At 39.1% G+C, this 21943-nt stretch overlaps 2 protein-coding genes across 2 annotated transcripts; one reads left to right on the top strand and one right to left on the bottom strand.

The window, feature by feature from the left end:
* The first annotated feature begins 288 nt into the window (after positions 1-288).
* Positions 289-10047, top strand: PPP3R1 (protein phosphatase 3 regulatory subunit B, alpha). Its single transcript, XM_042450016.1, has 5 exons — positions 289-328; positions 960-1136; positions 5086-5145; positions 6154-6338; positions 7926-10047. The coding sequence occupies exons 1-5, from the start codon at positions 316-318 to the stop codon at positions 7971-7973; spliced, it is 483 nt and encodes a 160-aa protein (XP_042305950.1). The 5' UTR covers positions 289-315; the 3' UTR covers positions 7974-10047.
* A 2214-nt stretch (positions 10048-12261) lies between these two features.
* PNO1 (partner of NOB1 homolog) lies at positions 12262-21933 on the bottom strand. Its single transcript, XM_042450004.1, has 7 exons — positions 21698-21933; positions 20350-20499; positions 19258-19341; positions 17568-17628; positions 15453-15570; positions 13990-14060; positions 12262-12537 (listed from the first exon to the last, which is right to left on the bottom strand). The coding sequence occupies exons 1-7, from the start codon at positions 21851-21853 to the stop codon at positions 12470-12472; spliced, it is 708 nt and encodes a 235-aa protein (XP_042305938.1). The 5' UTR covers positions 21854-21933; the 3' UTR covers positions 12262-12469.
* Positions 21934-21943: the final 10 nt, after the last annotated feature.

The following is a 21943-nucleotide window of genomic DNA, read 5'->3' as shown; positions in this document are numbered from 1 at the left end:
TCAATGAATTGATTCATTTAAATCCACGGTTCACATCTGCTTGCAAACCAGTTTATTATGTAGTGGGAATGAGGACTTAGTTTCTGGCATTTTCTCAGAGGGAAATTCGTTATGTCATGGCTATTAATAATTCATTAATGTCTGTTGTAATGCTGTTCCTTATCAAGTGCTTAGAATTTCATAATGAAATTAAAACAAAGGAAAAGAAAAATTACTCTTAAATCTTAAGGACTCTTTGGGTAGTCTGCAAAAGAACATTTTTAAAGTGCTTTTTGTTTTTCATTTCAGGGGAATGAGGCAAGCTACCCACTGGAAATGTGCTCACACTGTAAGTTTAAACCTTATTTACATAATTCCCTAGATTTTTAAAAAAATGCTTTATATTGGGTCATTGTAATATATTTGAGCAGTCATCATTTATCATTTTATATTGGTATAAAGGACTGAGATCCTGTTTCCTATACAAAAACTTGCTTGCAGCCTCACATACTTCTTAGGTAATACTTAAAATATTTACATTAGATTAATTCAATGAATAAAAGTCTCTCTCTTTCTCTCTTTTTGCAACATGCTGCATCTGTCCAATATGCTGAGTATCATGTGAACCATCCAAACTTATTTTGTTGAAGCTAGGGCAGAGAGTGCATGTGAGATAAAGAAATTGCAAGGAAGTTGAAGACATTACTAAGTTGGATGGCATAATACTTTACCAGGCCACACTACATTTTAAAAAGAGAAGTAATTATTGAAGGAAATGTACTTACGTTGTACCGCTTGTTCAAAATGTACAACTTAATTATAATTAATGAAGGACAGTTCAATTATTCCTAAACATTAGTGACCATGCGCAAATAATTTGAATATAACAAGCTTCATGAGATGTTTCACTTTCTTGCTGTTCCTAAACAAATAATTTTGTTAATTATTTCTCCTCTTTGCCCTCCCTTACCTCTCTTTAGTTGACGCAGATGAGATTAAACGATTGGGAAAGAGGTTTAAAAAGCTTGATTTAGATAACTCCGGTTCCTTGAGTGTGGAAGAGTTCATGTCTTTGCCTGAGTTGCAACAGAATCCATTGGTGCAGCGAGTAATAGATATATTTGATACAGATGGAAATGGAGAAGTAGACTTCAAAGGTAAGGAACAATCTTAACTCATGAAATTAATATTTCTTGTTATATGCAAGCAGTGTATTAGAAATATCCTAGAAATTGGCCTGATGTTTCCATAACTTACAGTCATTGGTTCAGTTAGTACATCTTTAGCATGTGTATGATTGTCATGATGAGACTCAACCACCCAACTTCTTTTCTCAGATGGTAGCACAATGGGTCTTTCTGATCCCACTGCTGCCACCAATTATGTGACGTTGATGATCACTATTCCAATTATTCACTGCGAGACTCAAACTCGGGACTCTCAAGCTTCTCCTGCAATTTAACACTCTTTAGATGCCAGCCCTCTGGGTTTCAAATTTTGCCCCCAGCTTGGTACCAACTATTCTTTGACAGTTGCACACCCACTAGCCAATGTGTCTGAAATAGCATACGTCACTTTGAACGTATGCTATTTAAATGATATATGTGTCCTAAGAGGCCAGAAGCCATGCCAAAGCCACTCTCCAGTCCTAAAGACTGGAGTGCAGATTTGGCACAGCTTCTGGCCTCTTAAGATTAAACAGCATACCTCCAAAGTTACTCGAAGAAGCTTTATTTTGGCCTGTCTGTTCGGGCCCTAAGTTCTCACAGAACCTTTATTAAACCTTTGTATCTTATAACCCTTCTGGTTACCTGTGACTCCACTAGTCAACAAACACTATGTCTTCCACAGGACACTACAATAATTTAATTAAGGACACTCTTCATTCCTTTCTTGGGTACTTAAAACTCTTTCTAAATGCCTTGCACAACAGCCTATCCTAGCCTCAATGGCTCTTCACCCCTCAGGGCACAGGGCACAGTAAACATCATCAACAACAACCCTTTCAAACCTTCTCCTCCATCTTATATACTCATTCCTTGAAGAAGCCCCCACCTTTTCCTGGCTTCGCTCCTATTGACTAGTGCAAAGGTTCTAATCTGCCTCCTCTACATTGATGATTGAAATTCCCACATGAGAAATAATTTATATTGTGGGTCATTGGTATCCACTGGGGTTTGGATCCAGAAACAGATCCCACCCCCTTATAAAATCCACGTATGCTGAAGTCCCATTATATATAATAGCATAGTAAATAAAATAAATAAATAGTAAAACGGTGCCCCTTATATAAAATGGCTAAATCAAAAATTGCTTTTTGGTTTTTGGGGAGGAAAAGGAGGGAGACTTTCAAACCATGGATGGCTGAATCCATGGATATGGAAGGCCAGCTGCACATAGAACAAGGAACACTTAGGAATCAGTTTGCTGCGCTATTAGCAAACTTTTTTTTCATTGAAATACATGCTAATGATGAGCGTGTTTCGGTTCAATGCATCTTCACCGTATCAAATGTGTGAACTTGTTTGTGAATAAAAAGAATGAAGGGTGTTGAGGGGAAGGAATCTAGCAGTACCTTTAAGACTGACTTATACTTTGCAATGAACTTTGCACTTCCTCAGATACACTTGGAAAACTTGTTTGTGAATTATGCATTACTAATTGTTTGTTTGACAAAACAAACCAAAAAAAAACTCTCATCATTTCTCATTTGAAAAACTGAAAATTGATTGTAGAATTGGTCTGGTCAGAGGCTGGGGAGGGCAGTTTTTGTCTACTCTCCCTCTGCATTGCACCAGAGGTTCCATCACATTACTTTTTGCTGATTTGCATCTGTAAATCGTGGATATTACAGAGTTATGTGGATGGGGGAAAAGGCAGACCTCAAGGTCTATTAGCTGCTTTGTTGCATGTTTGGCAAAATTGAGGCCAAAATTCATCTGGGGAAATCCCTCACCATTTAAAAAAAAGAAGTAGGCTTCAGCAACTGCAAAAGGAGGTATTGTGGGCTGCATGCAGCTTTTGGGCACTGTGTCTCCACTCCACGCTTAGTATGGGGCCACTCACCAATTAAATAATGTGGCTTTATCTGGATTATTTTGTTTAAGACTGAACATCAAACAAACTGACCAGACAAAAGAGTCCTGGTGACACAGTGTTTGAATGTCTGTACTGCAACCACTCACTCAAACTACAAGGTTGTGAGTTCAGTACCAGCCAGGGGCTCAGGGTTTACTCAGCCTGGCATCTTTCCAAGGTCGCTAAAATGGGTACCTGGCTTGTTGGGGTCAATTAGCTTACACATGATAAACCATTTAGGGAGTGCTCAAGTGCACTGATAAGTGGTATAGAAATGTACTTGCTATTCCTATTGCTAACTAAATTCTCAGAAATACTTCAGCTCTTTATACTTCTAGAGGGAGAAGGTGGCATTTGCCGTAGTTAGCACAAGAGCTATTTCTTTATTGTTATAAGTTGCATTACTCCAGTATAGGCCTTTTCTGTTTCTCGATTCCATTCAGCTAAGTCAGACAGTGAATTTAATCTAGCTGTTTATCTGAATTTGCTTCCTTGCAGGTTATCTGCCATTCATAATCTTGTACAGTGATAGAAGCATATTGCTTCCTGTTGCATGCTTTCAACCCTCTTTCCTTTTTTTTAATAGTCTTTGCATCAGCACCTATATTTGATTTAGTTTTAATTTTTAAAATTTGATATCTATATTTTAATTTTTATATTACCTTTGCATTTAGTAAGTAGATGATTGATTATATAACAAGATAATTATTCTGCACTGGCAGTAGACAAAAGGTGTGGTTGTGATCCAGATACCTGCTTGGGGAAAGAGTCAGGCTGAGGTTGATATCTGTCACCCCCAAATGTGCCTTCTAGAGCTGGGGTCCTGATGAGTGGTGTGGACTGTGGCATGGGATACTGAGAGAGAAAAGGTACTTTGTTTAAAATGGAGCAGACACATGGTCTGTGACTGAGGCAGAAGCAGTGTCTGCCCAACTTTCAAAATCTTTCCCTTCCTTATCAGCATCTTGTGCCACAGCCAACTCCACCAAACAGAGTTCCCAAATTCTTTGGCATTTTATGACACTTTGGGGTTGTCCACACAGGCCAAAAGGCCCATGTGCCCCCCCCAAGCCTTATATCATCCTGTTTAGATGATGCAGGCCATTAGCCCAGGCCAGGATCGGACAGACTGGACATGATTGCAACCTGAACCCAGGTCAAAGAGACCTTAAGAAGCCCTGGTGGCGCAGTGGTTAAATGCCTGTACTGCAGCCATTCACTCACAAACCATAAGGTTGCGAGTTCAATGCCAGCAAAAGGGCTCAAGATCAACTCAGGCCACTAAAATGAGTACCCAGATTGCTGAGGGCAATTAGCTTACGCTTTGTAAACCGCATAGGGAGTGCATAAGTGCACTGATAAGCGGTATAGAAAAGTACTTGCTATTGTTATTGCTATTGGCATTGGTCTAAATAACCCCTACTTAACCATGGAGTTTTTTGGAAACTTGACGGCAAATCTCGACAAACCAGACAGCCTTGCGTATGCCTTACTTCCCTGTGCTGTTGCTGTCACTGAGAAGACTCCCGCATCACTGTGTCTTTTTACATCAGACACAGCAATGGAGGTCTTCTCACTAACAGCACCAAGAGAGGGGTGCGCAGTGGTAATTGCTCCATAGTGTAACAATGGGTGGGCATGTAAACCTGTGGAAGGATCTGGGTTGAGACCCAGGCCAGGGTAGCATGCGCTTTATTTAACCCATGGTATCCTGGCCCACCTGCTCAGAAGACTACCTAAAGTCCTGGTAGGAATCAATTTCCTGTCATGGGTGGATTATCTGGACCCAACCTCCCCCCCTTCAAAAGTTTTTAAGCCTGTATGACATTGTCAGAGTTTTCACGTTATTGTATGGTGCACAAACATGTCAACTAACACCTAAAAGACTACATTTTATATTAAGATTTGCTTTTGGAGAATGGTAGACATACTTATGTAAATCAAGAAGAAATAATGTAACTGCCTATGTACCAAAGTCTGAGAAGTGTAAACTGTTTTATAAATTATCTTCTTGTCTGTATTCTTTAGAATTTATAGAAGGAGTCTCCCAATTCAGTGTCAAAGGCGACAAGGAACAGAAGTTAAGGTGTAAGTATTTTTATTATTGGCATAGTTTGTAGATCATTTTTTGTAGTTTAGAATCTCCCTGTCCCTTACAATTGTTAATTTTTTTATTGAAATAAAAAGTGATTATCTTGAACCTAAACTTTCTGCTTAATTGTGTGAGAAATGCGACCTTACAGTCAGAGGTGATGTCTGCAGCCTTTTCAGTAGATGCTATCTTGATGACTGAATTCAACTTAGGGATATTTTAGATTTGAAGGTACTGTACTTCAGCAATTTTTCTCCATCACACTCATGTTTCTACATGATACTATGACCTTTAGCAAGAAGTCAAGCCCACAATCCATTTTGTCACATCTTCAGTAACATATTATGGTATTACAAAATCTGGGTTTAAATCTATCATACAGGAGGTTCACTGTGCCATTGGATTAGTTTTAATAGTGGAATGTTGACCAGAGATAGAAAAAAATGACTTTTTTCTCTGCTAACAGTATATTACTAGGAGTAACTACTAATACTTTGTTAGAATTAAGACCCATTGAAATACATGGAATATTGTTCCAGCTAAGTAAGTGTATGATTTCAGCTTTTAGCATGATGAATTTTGAATAGGACCTATCAAAGGAAATACAACAACAGTGCAAGCAAAATATACCAGTATTTAGGTTTGAGATGCTACAGATGCTATGTTATATATATTAGGATAGTCAGGCCAGGTTTGGATAATCAGTGAAATAAATGACCCATACCTTGGCTCAGCTTCTATAATAAGGAATGTTTATGATATTCAGCTGTTCCTGAATTAGGAAACTGTCGTGCTAGGATCAGATAAGACTATTGGCAGGGAAGAGAGCTGAGAAAAGAGAAGGAAGTGTTTTCACAATGGTAACTGTTAGTCTGTGTGGAGTTTGAGAGGAAAGGAAAACGTGGAATACAGCTGGAAATATTCAACCCGGGGGGGGGGGGGGGGATCTTCACAGAACTCATCTTTGGTACAGAGGTTTTTCTTACTATTTTTTCCCCTTGTAGTTGCTTTTCGTATCTATGATATGGACAAAGATGGCTATATCTCCAATGGGGAGCTCTTCCAGGTTCTGAAGATGATGGTTGGGAACAATCTCAAAGATACTCAATTGCAGCAAATCGTAGACAAAACCATAATAAATGCAGATAAAGATGGTGATGGAAGAATATCCTTTGAGGAATTCTGTGCTGTAAGTTTTTTTTAACATGTTTTTATGCATATACACATAGATAATTGTACACCATTGCATCTAGAGTTCCATTCATTTTCATCACATATCCTACTTAATTTACTTTACTACTTACATTCCCCATTCTTTTGGATTTATTTATTTATTTATACCCCACCCTTCAGCCCTAAAGGCTATCAGAGCGGCTTACAATTATTATTTTTTAGTTAGACTGTTCCCCGCCTCCTTTTTTTTCTTTCTTTTTTTTTCTTTTTTGGCCTTTATCAAAGACTTTTCAAGTGAGGTGAGGAAATTATTACTCTTCATATATTTTTGGATTTCAGCTCCCCGTAGCTCCAGCCATCATAGATGGGACAGGGGAGTTGATAGCTTAATTAATTAATTAATTAGGAATCTAATAGGAGCCATAGTCTAGCAGCATCTAAAGAGAGCCATGAGACATTATACCCTGCTGTACAAGATAACTGTTTTAGTTCTTATATATTTTCTAAAAACACTTCATTGTTTTCACTGCCCTCTTGCATATCTAATCATGTATGTAATATATGCTCCTTTCTTATTGGATATAATTATATTTTTTTGGCTGTCATTTTGGCTTTATTTTGCTGTGAGTATTAGCAGAACACTATAGGATTAAAACTACTTGTTTTAAAAAAGCAAACTTTGATCTGAAGAATCTAAAGACCAGTACCACAGTTCCAATTTACCAGTTGTATTAGCTGGGGTTCTAGCCTAATTGTGGGTATGTTTAAAGTTATCTATTTAGACATATTTTTAAAAATTCTACAAGTATGTGTTTGTTGCATCTTGGCCCACTGGGGTTTCTGTGCATAACATCTAAAGACATTCTTTAAAAAAGACATCAGAACAATATTTTTAAAACCAGTCTTTAAACACAAATACAATTAAAGCAGTTAAGGACATAGGAAACTAAGCAGGGATGGAACTGGCCTAATCTTCCGCAAGGTGCTGAAGTGCTGCTGCTGACAAAGCTGTTTTTCATGTACTTATCAATCTAGTCTATCAGGATATTGGGACATGCAGCAGAACTTCTGAACATCAGGAATTCCAGGGCAGCTCATGGCAGGAGGAAGAACTACTGGTCTTTCATATATCCTGGTCCCATCCATTTAAGGCTTTGTACATCAAAACCAGGAGCTTGCAAGTGAATTGTTACAGGACCAGTGATTATATGAGTCTCTAATATACACACAACTGCCTTTTGCTCTGACTGTAGCTACTGAACACTTTTCAAAGAGAACTTTACACAGAGTATATCACAGTAGTTTAATCAGGAGATGAGGAAGGAAGGGCAGCTGGTCAAACCCACCTTCCTAGAAATAGGTAGCAGAGGCATTCTTGACCTCACCAGTTCCTGGCTCCTCAAGAGCACTTAAACCTTTGAGCCTGTTCTTTCAGAGGAAGCACCAAGCTATCCAGAACAGGTTACAGAGAGGTTGTTATAGATGTCTGTTTAGATGAAAGCCTATTTCAGAAAAGAACATCAAGGTCAATTTATCTAGAAGACTTATATTACCAAGAAATGTTCTGCTGTGAGTCTAATTTTCATTATATTCTTGTATATAGGTTGTAGGAGGCCTAGATATCCACAAAAAGATGGTGGTAGATGTGTGACTCTTTAGGACACCACCCAACACTTTTGCTTTCTTCTCCATCTTTGAAGATCTGCTCAAGACGTCCAGCAACGCTCTCTGTGTATTTAAATGGAAGTATTTTTCTCTGTGAAGCCACATTTTCCAACATGAGCCTCATGAAGCCAACTAAGTGTTATTGAACTTTTATTCTCTCAATAACTTAAGTGTAGCACTTTAAAGTCTGAAGGACAGCAAGATGGGAAGAGCATATCAGTGTGGTGGAGAAAGGGAAGGGGGTTGGCTTTTTAATTTATTTTTCTCATCTTTTATAACAAGAAAATATCTATCTATATATATGTGTGTATTTATATATAGATATATATGTAGCTTTCTATATGTAGTAGTTAGGTGGGCTTTAATTTAATATACTTGATTCAGAAACAAACTATAGAGTACAAAGTGCCAAGCAGAACATTTAACAGTTTGATATATGGATATACATCTTTACTTTTATGTCACACAGTTTTATATATATACTATATATATATAGTAGAAAATGTAAAGTTTTAAATGGTTGTTTGGTCAACTCTTTCCTTTTTCCTGTGATTATTTCAGATATTTATATATTGACTGGCTGAGATAGCATTGCTTCCTGTTAATTTACCTTAATTACATTTTTGTAAGGCAGGAAACTTAAGTTTGTTTATATATACCTGTTGATATATTACCAGACTGCATCTTTGCTTGATAGCTTTCAGTACAATTCTACTCAGTAGTATGAGAAAATGTAATAGGATATTCATGCCAAGAACTAGTCCTTGTGTACAAATAGGGTTTACTTATGGCCATTTCATCATTTCACATATTAACTGGATGCAGTTGCACATAATATACCCTTAGTAATCATCAGCTGTGTTACATTAAGTACACATAAAACAGTTGAAAGCATTTGCATTTGTTTCTCAGCATGTAGCTTAATTAAGAATTTAGGATTAACAAGGTAAATGCCTAGAATTCCCATTGCACAGTGAGACTATAAAATTTACCTTGCCATGACGTTATGTTTCAAGCATATAGTTTCCCATATGCATTTAATGTGGTAGTATAATTTGCATAGAAAAACTGGTAATATTTTATATATGTGTATATAGGATTATTATGGGGAAAACATTTAGCCTATGCCATAGGAAAGGAGGAAAGCTTCATTACATTATCTAAATTTATACCTCTTTGTTTTTCTCCAGTTCTTCACTTGGAGATTTTTTTTTTTCTAGATTTGTCCATATCATGATTTGTAATGGATAGTAACTTGATATGTGTGATATAAAAGTAGCGAGCCATGTTATACAACTTGATATCATCCTTTTCCTTTTCTGCAATGGTACTTATTGGCTAGAAAGAAATAAAAATACCATTAGATTTTTAGGATAGTACACCCTTTCCTGTATAGCAGTTTTTTCTATTTTAAAAGGTTTTATAATCAGCAGTGGAAAAGGCAGGTTGTATGAATTAAATCAAGTTGCCTGCCTGCCGTAGCTGTTCCTTCAGCTGAGTGCTGCACATCATGGGCTCTGTCTGTGAGAGAGAAATCCAGGTGCTTGGTGTCCTTGCATGACATGAAGTTTTGCATGTAGATCGATTTGAAATGTTCCTCTTGTTTACATGATTTGCATAATTTTTAAAAAAATAATGTTGCCAAACTTTGGTAAATGTTAAAACAGAATCTCCACTACATGTAACTTTCTTCCTCTGGATCAGTACGTGGCTTATAATCCCAGCCAGTGGTTCTGTCTGTTCCAGTGTCAACTGCCATGTGCTCTGCTTCAAGGGGGAACTGTCTTTTGTGAATTTTTTGTACATAAGTATTTGTTACAAACATTTTAGCAAATGCTTTCTATTTCTTAATTGCTTGTGCATATCCTGGCTGGCGTTATAGAAAATAGTGCTAACATTAGTTTGGGGGGGGGGGGGGGGGGCCTTTTTTTTTTAGTTTGTGTGTGGAAAATGGGTTATGTTGAATGTTTAGATTTTCCTCTGCATGCTACATCATACAAAGTTGGAACTATAGGAACCTTCATAATGTATGGATAAAAAAATAAAATATTTGAACTTTACTATAGTACTGTATTAAGTTACCAAAGAATAAGGAAGTAGTCTTGATGTTTTTCAGGTTTGATTTTCAGTTAAAACAGAATTGATGCTATCTTGCATTACAGCAGTAATTTCACCATTTCTGTCTGACATCTATTCAGCAACATAATTTTCCCCGTCTGTGAGGGCAACTGCTTCACACCCATAAGGGTAACATTTTTTACAAAATGGGCATTTTGTAAAAAAATTAGTTGCAAGGTGATGTGAATAAAAGTTAACAATTTCACATTTTAAGAAATCAGTTCACTAATGATGTTGGACCAAATAAGCCATGGAATTTTAGCTAAAGTTTTATGTAGACTAAAGATTTGGCTTGAATTTGAGTGAAATGTCCAAAATTGTAGTATCTAGATTATTATGTAGCTCAAAATGTCATCATCTTTCAGATCGACACACCTCCAGTTTGACACAAAAATAAAGAAGGCTGAATATTAAAAAGTTCATACATTGCAGAATGTCAGAAGTTGTGATTATACATAAAGCTATCTGTCAGAGATTAGATATTGAACAATCTTAGTTGTGCTCTGCCTTATTCCTGTTTAAAGTATTGACTTGGAGATCCTCGCTTGAGTGGAAAGACCACGCCATCACATACTGGTTTAACATTTAAAGAGCATGTGGACAAATGCCATGTACCAGGTATAGAAATATGTAGATGCTCAAATCTTATCTTTTCCTGCTCTCTCTTTTATTATGGGCAGCATGCTTGAATTAAGGTACTGAGAAATCAATGTGTCTTTACTGTAACTGCTCCACCAAACACAGATGTCGAGCACTGCACTCATGTACAGTGGTACCCCGGGATACGAATTGATCGCGTTACGAAATTTCCGGGATACGAAAAAGTTAGATAGGAAAAAACTGTTCCGGGATACGAAGGTTTTTCAGGTTACGAAATTTTTTTCGGCGCGAAATTCAAACGCGCGGCTTTCCAGCGCTAGCGGAAAGCCTTTTTCGGGTTGCGAAATGCATCGGGTTACGAACGGCGCGGCGGAACAAATTAATTTCGTAACCCGAGGTAGCACTGTACTGCCCATTAGGACGATTTAGAGAACCCTTACTGAAACCAGTTTCAAAAAGAGTAAATTTATCATCATTGAAAAGCTGTAGAATGAAGCAGGACCAATGTCAGAAGGATCAAACAACCTTAGGCTTAAGGAATTACTCCTTAGTGCAAGATTTTTTTTACAGGGGAGGATAAAGTCATGTTCTAAAAACTGTTTTCACAGATCCAGAGGTCTCTCAAGTCTGTATTCCACTTAAAGCTAAAGGCAAAAGGGTGTCCCACTCAAATACATGACTTACTACCATTTCAGTATTAAAAGGTGCTTCAAGCCACTTATGTATATACTGTAAAAATGTGTGCAGTTGTACAGCTTAGCTTTCTCTTTTTTCTATTCTGGGAAACGTATAGGGCTGAATTCTGTCCCATTCCCATAAAAAAACCTACCCTCTTTGTTTCTGGAGAATTGGAGAAAGCTTAACTGATTTCAGCCATCTTTATTGGTTCTAGTAAGTTTTAAATAGTTCTAGTGGACCTGTGCATTTTTGTTTTGTTCATGTGCTGTGATAGGATCCTACAGAAAAGGGCTAGTGGGTGCAAACTTTTGATACACACTTTAAGCTTCCATTTTCAACTTCTGCTTTGAACTGATGACAGATCTTTAATTCCTCCTCCACCCATCAGTTCAACCAAATACTCTTAGCAAAAACAAAATCATACTTGATAAAGTTAGCCAGCCTAGCATGCAGCTAAGAATCAGTTATCTGTTACTTGCAACAGACAAGGTTGTTGTCCTGCTATTACTGTAACTTCCTCATGTCGTATAGAAACTAATTTAGGTATAGTCAATGGCTGTAGCAAAATTTATCCATTAGGTTCACTTGATACCCTTTACTGATTCCAGCTGTACTAGTTCCAACTGTGCAATAAGAGGTTAAAACCTCATGTGGGATTTGGTGTCTTTTTGTTTGAAGAGGCATCAATATTAAGAGATGGGTTCCCAGGATCAAAGGAAAACATATTGTCCAGCACTTACTACTGAGTATATTGCCAGGCAATAGTACTCTTCCTCTGGGAGTCAGCCTAGAAGTCACTGTAGTGCATGAGTAATTCTTCCATACTAAGTAACTGACATGTTTATATTTTGAAACACACAAGTGTTAAATAGGTTACATTCAGCAAAACATGGTGAGCCACCTTTTATTACACATCAGTTCACTTAAATAGATTCAGACATTATGCCTGCTTGAAAACACTGTTGCAGCAATCTCTCTCCACATCACTCATGCTGGAGCTGTGAACTGCCATCAGTTTGAGTCTGTTTCTGTGTACAAGTCATTTGTTTCTTATGTAGAAAATCCTGGAGCTTCAAATCCTTCCTCTTAAAATCTTTCTGCTGCTCTACTGGCCACTGCTCTTATATTTCCATAAACTTTTGATGGAGGGCTGCCTGTAGAAGAAGGCAAAATCTTTGTATTACCAATACATTAACTGTTCTGTACTGAATTTTACTGGCTTAGTAAACTACATCATTTCATTAGGCATGGATAAAAGGTAAGAAGTGCTTGCACAAAAAGCTGAGGCCCTACCAGCTCTGGCTGTCAGCAAAGCAGCATATTTTCTGCACATTTCAATGTATGTTACTTTAGAGTGTATGCAGCCAAATGAAAATGTCTAATGTGGTTGCTATGCTATTTCATATCTTTACTGTGTGCTAAAAACGGAGTAGTTCAGGCATTTATTCTGCATGAGATGGTTAATGAAGCAATGCTTATGTTCAAATGAAACTAGTCTGACTTAAACCATTTTTCCAAATCCAGACTATCAAACCATTGTGCCTAAGGAAGCAGGTTCCATGTGTAAGAAAGACACAGTCATTCTTTTTTCTACAGCCTACACTGCCCTAATTTTTTTTTAAAAGCCACAGAGGGCTGAGAAACTCAGAGGATTTGGGGGGGGGGGGAGGATGCATTGAAAATGCTGCATCTTACATGACACTGGATTTAGACTACTAACAGTAGCTTTTTTTCAGGGATGCAGGATACATTTAGATTATCATGCTGCTCATGTTCCTCAAGTGGTATTGAGAGAAGTACCCTATCATACTGGACATTATGTACAGCCATCGTAACTAGTAGTCATTGGTAGCCTTTGCTACTTCTGGAGTAGGGAGCGCGACTGTAACTATAGGTCAGCAATCTGAACCATGCCATCCCCCTCCTAATGGATTGTAGCTCTAAATGTTTTTGAATTGCAACCCCCATAATCCTTTACCACTGCCTATGCCTGGGATGATAGGAATTGTTGCAGTGAATCTCCAGAACTACATCTAAATGTATATAATTAGCTCCTAGAAGGAAGATTTGGAAATACCAGATGTTTTGGATGTTAATTCCAGGTTGTGGGAGTTTAAAACACCTGAAGGACTAAAGGTTCTCACTCCACTCCAGATTAATAGCAAGTGCTTAACAGGTACTTATTTCTATTGTGCTGGTAATGAAAGTTATGCCTATTTTCACAAGCGTTTATTTCCTATACTATATAAGGCAGAGGAAACCAGAAGGAGGAGATGAAGGGAAATCAAGAGCAGCATCTGAGAGGACTCAAACAGAAAATGGGAGGAAGAAATGAGAGGAGAAGGAAGGAAAAGGGCTGGGCAGAGATAGAGAAAGCATAAGGATTTCCCTTCCTGCACCTAGTCTCTACATGTTGATTGGGAGGGGCACAAATGTTTGGGGGACCATACTAATGGGTTTGGTGGCCTGTGTCTGGTCTTTGTCCATCCCTGCCTTATAGGCCACTATTAAAAATCCAGTGATGCCTCAAGAGCTACAAGAGGAAGTGAAACTACATTTACAGCTACAACAATGCAACAATATTAACTTTGGTGAAAAACACTTACCTAAAATGAGATTGCAAATTGCTGTTCGTGCCATTTTAATATTCTGGAAGGACCCTAAAATATGAACTTTCCTGTAATAAAAAAGAGATCATATTATTTAAGAACATCTGCCCAGAGCTTCAGAGCATTCTGCTTTTATCGACCCCAAAATTTTGTTTTAAATTGTAGAACAGGCAACTGGCCAAACCATGTCTTCATAAGGAAAGATTTCAACCACTCATCAACTGCTTGCGCCTCAGTATTAGAAGTAGCTATGGCATCCAACCACTTCCATTTACTTCATTTCAGATCCACTTTACTGCACTGCATGATAATACCTGCACCATCTGCCAGAGTAAACTCTAGCTCAAAAATCCATCTTAATTTGGCCTAATCCATTCTTCACTTATCTCTTCACCTGCTACTGTGTAACACAGTACAAGGACACTACAAAGCTAGAATATAGCTGTCTGCCTAAGTACTTGTCATTGTGAGCAATTAGGAATTTCTGCAAGAGAAACATACAGATTTGTAATCGCTGCAACAATGCAGGAGAACTGAGGCACGGTACAGAGCACCAGGAAGAGGCGGCCGGGAACCGCCTCTCTGCTGCATGGCCGTGCCGCAGCAACCAAATTGCGCAGCATGGCCATGCAAAAAAAGGATCACCTGGAGGCCACGCAGCAGTAATGACATCACTACGCGCACAGTCTATTCAGCGCCATGCAGTGAGGACGCCCTTGTCATGGGGAGTGTGGGCGGGGCGCCCCTCACACATGATGAGGGTGTCCTTCGGGGCCCGTCTACCGGGCCTGACTTAATATCCCACTTATTAATAATGTATGTATACACTCTCCAGTGTCCCATCAACTTGAGTATTTACAGGTTTGAGCTGGAGGATTCTTACAATATCTTTCTCAATATTTCTAATTATTCAAAGAGATCAGAACATTCTATTCACAACACAAAGCCAAAGTTTTCTGAAAGGTAACATTCATTCTCACCAGCCCTAGCTGAGGGTTTGTGATAACATACTGTGCTGTTCAACAAGTCAGCAATGTCTACAGGTGAATTTGTGAGCTCATTCCAATGAGGTGTGTGTGTGTAAGGAAGTGGGTTACCCAATAAACTTAAATTTCTTCTACAGATCATCTAGAATGTATTAATTTTTTTCCACTTGGTTCTATGTGGGCTTCCTATAATCTGTTAAAAAGGATCTATTGAAAGCCACAGCATGTTCCATTGAAAGTAAGCCCTTTCAAAAAACAATCCTACATGCAGTTTACGTACAAGAGAAATGCAATATAAAGCTATGCATTTGAAATGGGAAGGGTCAAATGGTTTTACAAGGCACACCTGATCATTTAATATTTTTTTTTACAATATTAAAACAAGGGGATACGAGGTAAAATATCTAAAAACACAATTGTTGCCTAAATAACAATTACAGAAAATTACAATAGTAAGAAAAGTGGGATACTTACGAATCTGCAAGAACTATCCGTGTTCTTGTTACATTTTCAATAGTGAATTTTGTTTTTCCACCTTTCCCAGCAATTCTTCCAATTGCTCTAGAAAGATGATCCCCTTTTAAAGGTTTCACTAAAGAGGGGAAAAAAAGTTTTTACTGCAACATACATATTTTCACCCTAGCCCTAAACAGGATGACTCTTAAGTCCCAGCAAATTGTCCAAAAGAGGGGTAGGCAAAGTGTGAACCTGCCTGAATTTGTTGGACTTCACTCTCAATCAGCTCTAGCCAGCTAAGCAAATGCTGAAGAATGCTGGAAACTGAAGCCCACCATCATATGGGGATACTATGCCCACCTTTGGTCTAGGAACACCTCATACTACAGGACCACTAAAGCTGAACATAAATCTAGTTAATCTCTTTAATGGCGAGTCAATGGAACCCAAAGAAGAATAGGGCAGTATTTTTTTTAAATATTTAGTCCAAAACAATTCAAATTAAATAGGAGTTACTATAAAGTTCAAATACGTAAATGTACCTTGGACTGCAGTGTCAAGATTTACATGTTCAGATAAAAAGTATGTAAGGCTATCTTAACTGGACGTATACAACTCATTCAATTTATATCACACCTTCCTCCCAAAACTGGGACAAAAGGTAGCTCAACAACATTTATTTCAGAAAGGTGCACAAAAAGTAAATAAAAGCAAACTCAAAGGACATCAGTTTGGAAATTCTAGCATCCACTCTTCCATAATGTGCCTGAATAAAATGATCATTGTCTACTAGTGGAGGGGCAATACTATAAGGACAGCTTGGCTTCCCCTGAAACTGAGTTCCATGGCCTGGGACTAGCTAGAGAGAAAGCATTCTGGCATCTGGTTTCAAAAAGGGAGCATTATTTAGGTTTCCCCCTCAGATGGTAGTTTTCGGATAGGAAATGACATATGGAAGGTTTCAAACACACATTCCTTCTGCACAAATTTTGATGTGAATTAATCCAAGCCTAGCACTTTCATGTTGGTGCTTTTGTTCATGTGAGAAATATCAACCAACTGATGGAGAAAAGAAGTATTGTGTGCTGAGAAATTATGCCTGCAGAAATTATGCCTGCATCCTGGCTTGATAAACATTGATGGAAATGTGGAAATGGCAGCATAAGGAAAACCAATACACTTTTAAATACACTCTCCAAAGACTTTTTGTCTGGATTGTAATGAACATAAAAGCCCTCCTAGTTCCTAATTTATTGATGACAAACCACAATAACTTGCAGTAACACAACAGTATATGTAATATCTCACAGTGCTTGAGCTTTTCACTTTAGAAACTCAAAATCCCAAGAAACAAAACGAAAACTGGTCAAACAGTTACCAATGAATATTTTGCAAATCCATTTTGTTCATTCAGATGACAAAATTACTTGGGCAAGTTTAATACCGTATGTTGTTTTCATTTTAACGAAATGATTTAAGTATTTATAAGAGTGGGGGGAAAGCACTGGGTTGCCAAGGGCAAGGGACACAGGCTGCTACCACAGCTGCCATTTTGGATGACTGGAAGTGATGGTTTCATCACTTCTGGTCACTTCAGGGGTCTTACTGGGAGGAGGGTTATGGTTGTTTTGTTTTGCACCCCCCTTAGCCTTTCAGTGTTTAAAGGGGGCAGAAAAATAAGGATTTTTGGGAAGGGGGTGGTGGAAAAACGAGGTATTACAAGAGGTTTGGAGTAAATTTTAGTATGGGGGGGAAAAAAACTAGGTCCTCTTCTCTCTCTTCCCACTGAACCTCACTCCAATAGTACCATCTCCTCAGCATTTTAAAGGGATGCAGCCCACAGCCCATTTCTGCCAAAAACCAAATGTCTGTGGAGCAGTGGTGTTACTCCCTCTTAGGATGTCACCAGGTGAGGCCCACACACCCCGCATCCCCCTAGTGATGCCACTGATTCTTAAAAAATTCAAAGAGTACGCTTATTTTAACAAAACTTGCTTATATCTGTTACAACAGTTATAGGCTGACCTTTTCAATTAACCATATGCAACAGATTTTGTTTATCATGATTTTTATGTGTCCCTCAGTATCTGAAAATCTTTTGAGAATATGAAATCCTAATGATGAAATGCTCACCATCTGTTACTTCAAAGGATTCTAGGAAAAGGTCGTCTAATCGGATCAGGGCAAGAGCATCCTAGGAGAAAGTAGCAAACATTACAATTTTTGCACGGTGAAGAATATTTGACACAAGGATGGTAATCAAATCGTTTTTCAAAATTTAGCTTCCAGAATATTATTATTATTATTAACCTTTATTTATGAAGAATATGCATATTAAATTATTTTATCATGGAATTCAGACAACAAGCATCATTCACTATACACCGATTTCATTTATTCGGACTATATTTACTTGTAATGGAATTAATTATTTTAACCTAAGCAAGGCTTTTCATCATAATGTATGTACTGATCAGCTTATCATAATAATTCACATGCTAGTCAGTCTTGTATTATCATTAACATTATTGTTAAGGTAGTGACCATAGTTTGCATTTTCAGTTCCTGCTCACAGAAGTATGTGTATAATAATCCACCAACTGAAGCAACCTTCAATGCATCATGGGCTGAAAATAGATGGCCCTAAAGGAGCAGCTTTGTGCCGCCCCTTTGCTTGCCATGGCCCCGATCCCTCGTTTTTCCAGCTCCAAAAGAAGCAGCAAAATGCCGCTCTTTTGGGGTGCTGAAAAAAGCCGCCCTTGCTGCTACCACAACAGCTCTTCTGTGTTTCTTTGGCGCAGCATATATAAATGTTGTGATGCTGCCTGCCCTCTGGTTGGGTGGGAGTTGTGACGCCGCTTTGGGGGCAAAGCCAGGGTGGTTGGTCACCACAGCCTCACTCCACCCCAACACTGCCATTTCTTGCCGGTCTGTACAGCCCTTTAGTAAGTGGGATACAGTCCACAAAAACGTGTGCCAGATAAAAAAATTTGTTAGTTTTTAAGGTGCCACAAGATACTCATTTCTCTAATTGTGCTATTCGTCTTCCCAACATTTAGTGAGGCTCTACTTCTGTAACTATAAAAGTAACTGCAAGATACACTTAAAATGGAGTGGCACTGCCCTTCACTAAACTACAAATGTAGGTGCTGTAGTTATGCTTTCATGAAAGGAAAAATGAATTCATTTGAAGAGGAGCAGTCATCTGTAACTAGATGTAACCTGTGTGCACCTTCAAGTCACCTATCAACTTATGGCGACCCCATGAATTTCATAGGGTTTTCTTAGGCAAGGAATGCTCAGAGGTAGTTTTGCTAAGTTCCTTCCTCTGAAATATAGCCTACAGCACCTGGGTATATTCACTGGCAGTCTCCCATCCAAGTACTAAGCAGGGTTGACCCTGCTTAACTTCCAAGATAGTTGGGATCTATTACTTTTAGGGTATTTAGGCCTAGCTAGTTCCAAACAATCCTGGTGCTTCAAAGACCTGGATGCCAATTCCACCTAATCATATTCACTCTGCTGACACCCAACTTCATTTCTTTTTCACCAGAGTCAAATTTCACCAGAGACAAATTTTAGAGCACTGCTCAGACACTGTAAAGGACTAGAGTATTTGCATTTGCCAGAACTTGGATTTTGCTCATGCAAAGACCTATCCCCATGTACCAAAGAGGTTCTCTCTTTCAGAACTATCATTTTTCACAGAAAGAGGGCACTTCCTTTCTTTCATGCTGATTTAACCCCTCTCTAGATATCTGAACAGGTCTTTCAGGACTTAGTTTCACATAAAGAAATAATTAGTCTGAAAATAGAAACTTACCTCTACTTGAAATCCAAGTATAAAAGCTTTCACAAAATCAGATGCTTTCGTTAAAGCACTTATATCTTTTGTTTCTTGACATGTCTGGAAAAGTAAAGGAAGTTTTAACATTCAGCTTGTGAGTTCTTTGAAGTCACCTTGCAATACTAACAGCCTGTGCAACTAGGTGCATGTCTGGCTACCACTATCCTACATCCTTGCTTTTAGTCTAAACACTAACCTCTTTGCTTCCATTGACTCTAGGTTGTCATGCTTTCTGTCCTTTCCTTTATTTATTCCTTCTGCATAAGCATACTATGACAACTTTTCCTAAATGTGTACCTATATTTTACCCCTTGCAATATCTGTACGTAAATTTTATCAGCTCCTAAATCTCTGATGCGTTTCACCTTTGCAAACACCTTCTGCACACATGTTGCACAGAACTGAATGGCGTGGGGATGTCAGTCCTTTCATTCAGTGGATTAACTTTTAAGCCAAGCAACTCATATTTAAAATGGTGTCACTTTAGCCCTATTTGGGTGTTAACAGCACATTCCTCCACGCCATGGTGAACCTATCATGGGGTTTTCTTGGCAGGATTTGTTCAGAGGAGGTTTGCTACTGCCATCCCCTGAGGCTGAGAGCATGTGACTTGCCCAAGGTCACCTGGGGGTATCATGGCTGAGTGGGGAATCTAACTTTGGCCTCCAGAGTTGCAGTCCAAATATCAAACCACTAAGCCATGCTGGCACTAGTAATCAGCTTGTAAAGCTTTTCCAAGATAACTGAATTTGTTTCCTTTGCTATTGCTTAATCACCATGGAAGATGATCTCTGGAATTTGAATGAACACATGGAAGATGGAATGGTATCTGATTTGCTAAGGTGACCTGGCAAGATTCACATCCTAAATGGAACAGATTACTATTCAATGAGGGGTGGAAAGAAGTAGATATGCAGACTTCAGCAGCAGATTTTCATGCCTACAACCATCACTTTTTTATTTTGAGAACTCTTATACTGTTTCTAATAGCAAAATCTCTTAAGTGGTTCACAGCCACATCACATGCGTAAACATGACTGTCTAACCCTTTCACATAAAACAACTCACCTTTATCTCTACATTTCTCGTTTTTAAGTTAAACCTGATTTGAAGTTGCAAATGTTCTACAATAGGTGTAAAGATTTTCATCCAGTTCTCTTTCAAAGGCGTGTATCTGTGTGCCGGTACGGGAATTTTCCTCATGTCATCTAGTCCACCCTAGATAAAATGAAACTCCATTGTATTAAAAAAGTTAAGTTGCTTGACAAGGAAAACTATTCCACTCATTCAGTTTATCTTATCTATTTACATAAAACAGGATTCATAGTAGGCTTACATACTAGGAACCCGTCCCTGCACAATTTAGTAGACTAAAGTAACCTTTTCCTTTTTAAACCTGACTGGAAAAATGGTACATTCAGAATATATAGCCCAAAGTATTTGTTATTGTGGTTGCTTTGTGCTTTCAAGTTGTTACTGACTTGCAGCAGTCCTAAAGCAAACTTAGCATGGTGTTTTCTGAGGCTGAGATTGTGTGGCTCAACCAAGGTGACAAAGTGGGCTTCCACAGTAAGCGGGGAATCGAATCCTGATCTCCAGAGTCACAGTCCAATACTCAAAGCACTACGCTATGCTGGTTCTCCAAATATATTGGTTGTCCTTGTGTGCTGTTAAAATTAATGTAAACCAACCCCCCTCCATCCCCAGAATCTTAATTCCCAAAGCAAAGCTCCGATGCCACACGAAACTACAGTTCCCAGGATTCCACAGCACAGAGCCAGGGCAGCGAACTGGATTATTTCTGCAGTGGGGACGCAGAAGGCTCACTGCTGCTCAGAATGGGGACATTTTGGAAACGAGAAAGAGAAATGAAGGCAGGTCTTGGAAAAGGAGGTCAGTCTGGTCACAGCATCACTGTCACTGATGCCTGCCTTCCTTCCCTTTCCTTCCGTCCCCCTTTCCTTCTCTCCTCTCCTCCCTTCCTTCTCTTTCTTTTTTCCCCCTTCCTTCCACTCCTTCTTTCCTTCTCTCCCGTCTTTCTTTCCTTTTCCTTTCTTCATCTTCCTTCCTTCCCTTCCTTCCCTCTCTCCCTTCTTTCTTTCTTTCCTTCTCTTTCTTCCTTCTCTCCTCTCCTCCCTTCTCCTTTCTTTCTTTCCTTCCTTCCACTCCTTCTTTCCTTCTCTCCCGTCTTTCTTTCCTTTTCCTTTCTTCCTCTCTCTTCCTTCCTTCTCTTTCTTCTTTCCTTCCTTCTCTTTCTACTTTCCTTCCTTCCATTACTTCTTTCCTGTCTTTCTTTCCTCTTCCTACCTTCCTACCTTCTCCTTTCCTTCCTTCTCTCCTTCCCTCCTTCCTTTTCTCTCTTTCTCCCCTCCTTCTCTCCTTCTTTCCTCCCTCCCTTCCGTGCCACAGCTCTCACCCCGAGGGCCTCTCCTCGCAGAGGGGGGAAGTGGGGCCTCTTCCCGGGCGAGGGGCCTCCCCCGTCCGTCTCCATGGGGGCCTCCCTCCTCCGCCGCTTCCTGCTGCGGACGCTGGTGAAGCCTTCGCCGTCCCCGGCGGGAGCCTGAGTCTCCATCCTAAACCAGGGCCCTCCGCGTGATGAGCGCCTCTCTGCCTCCAACACGCCGACAGGAAAAGGCGGGGCCCCGCCGCGACCCCTGACCTC

The sequence above is a fragment of the Sceloporus undulatus genome, chromosome 1 (assembly GCF_019175285.1).
Source record: "Sceloporus undulatus isolate JIND9_A2432 ecotype Alabama chromosome 1, SceUnd_v1.1, whole genome shotgun sequence".
In the NCBI taxonomy this organism is placed as follows: Eukaryota; Metazoa; Chordata; class Lepidosauria; order Squamata; family Phrynosomatidae; genus Sceloporus; species Sceloporus undulatus.
Note: the sequence above shows the minus strand (reverse complement) of the source record. Positions and strands in the feature narration are given on the sequence as shown.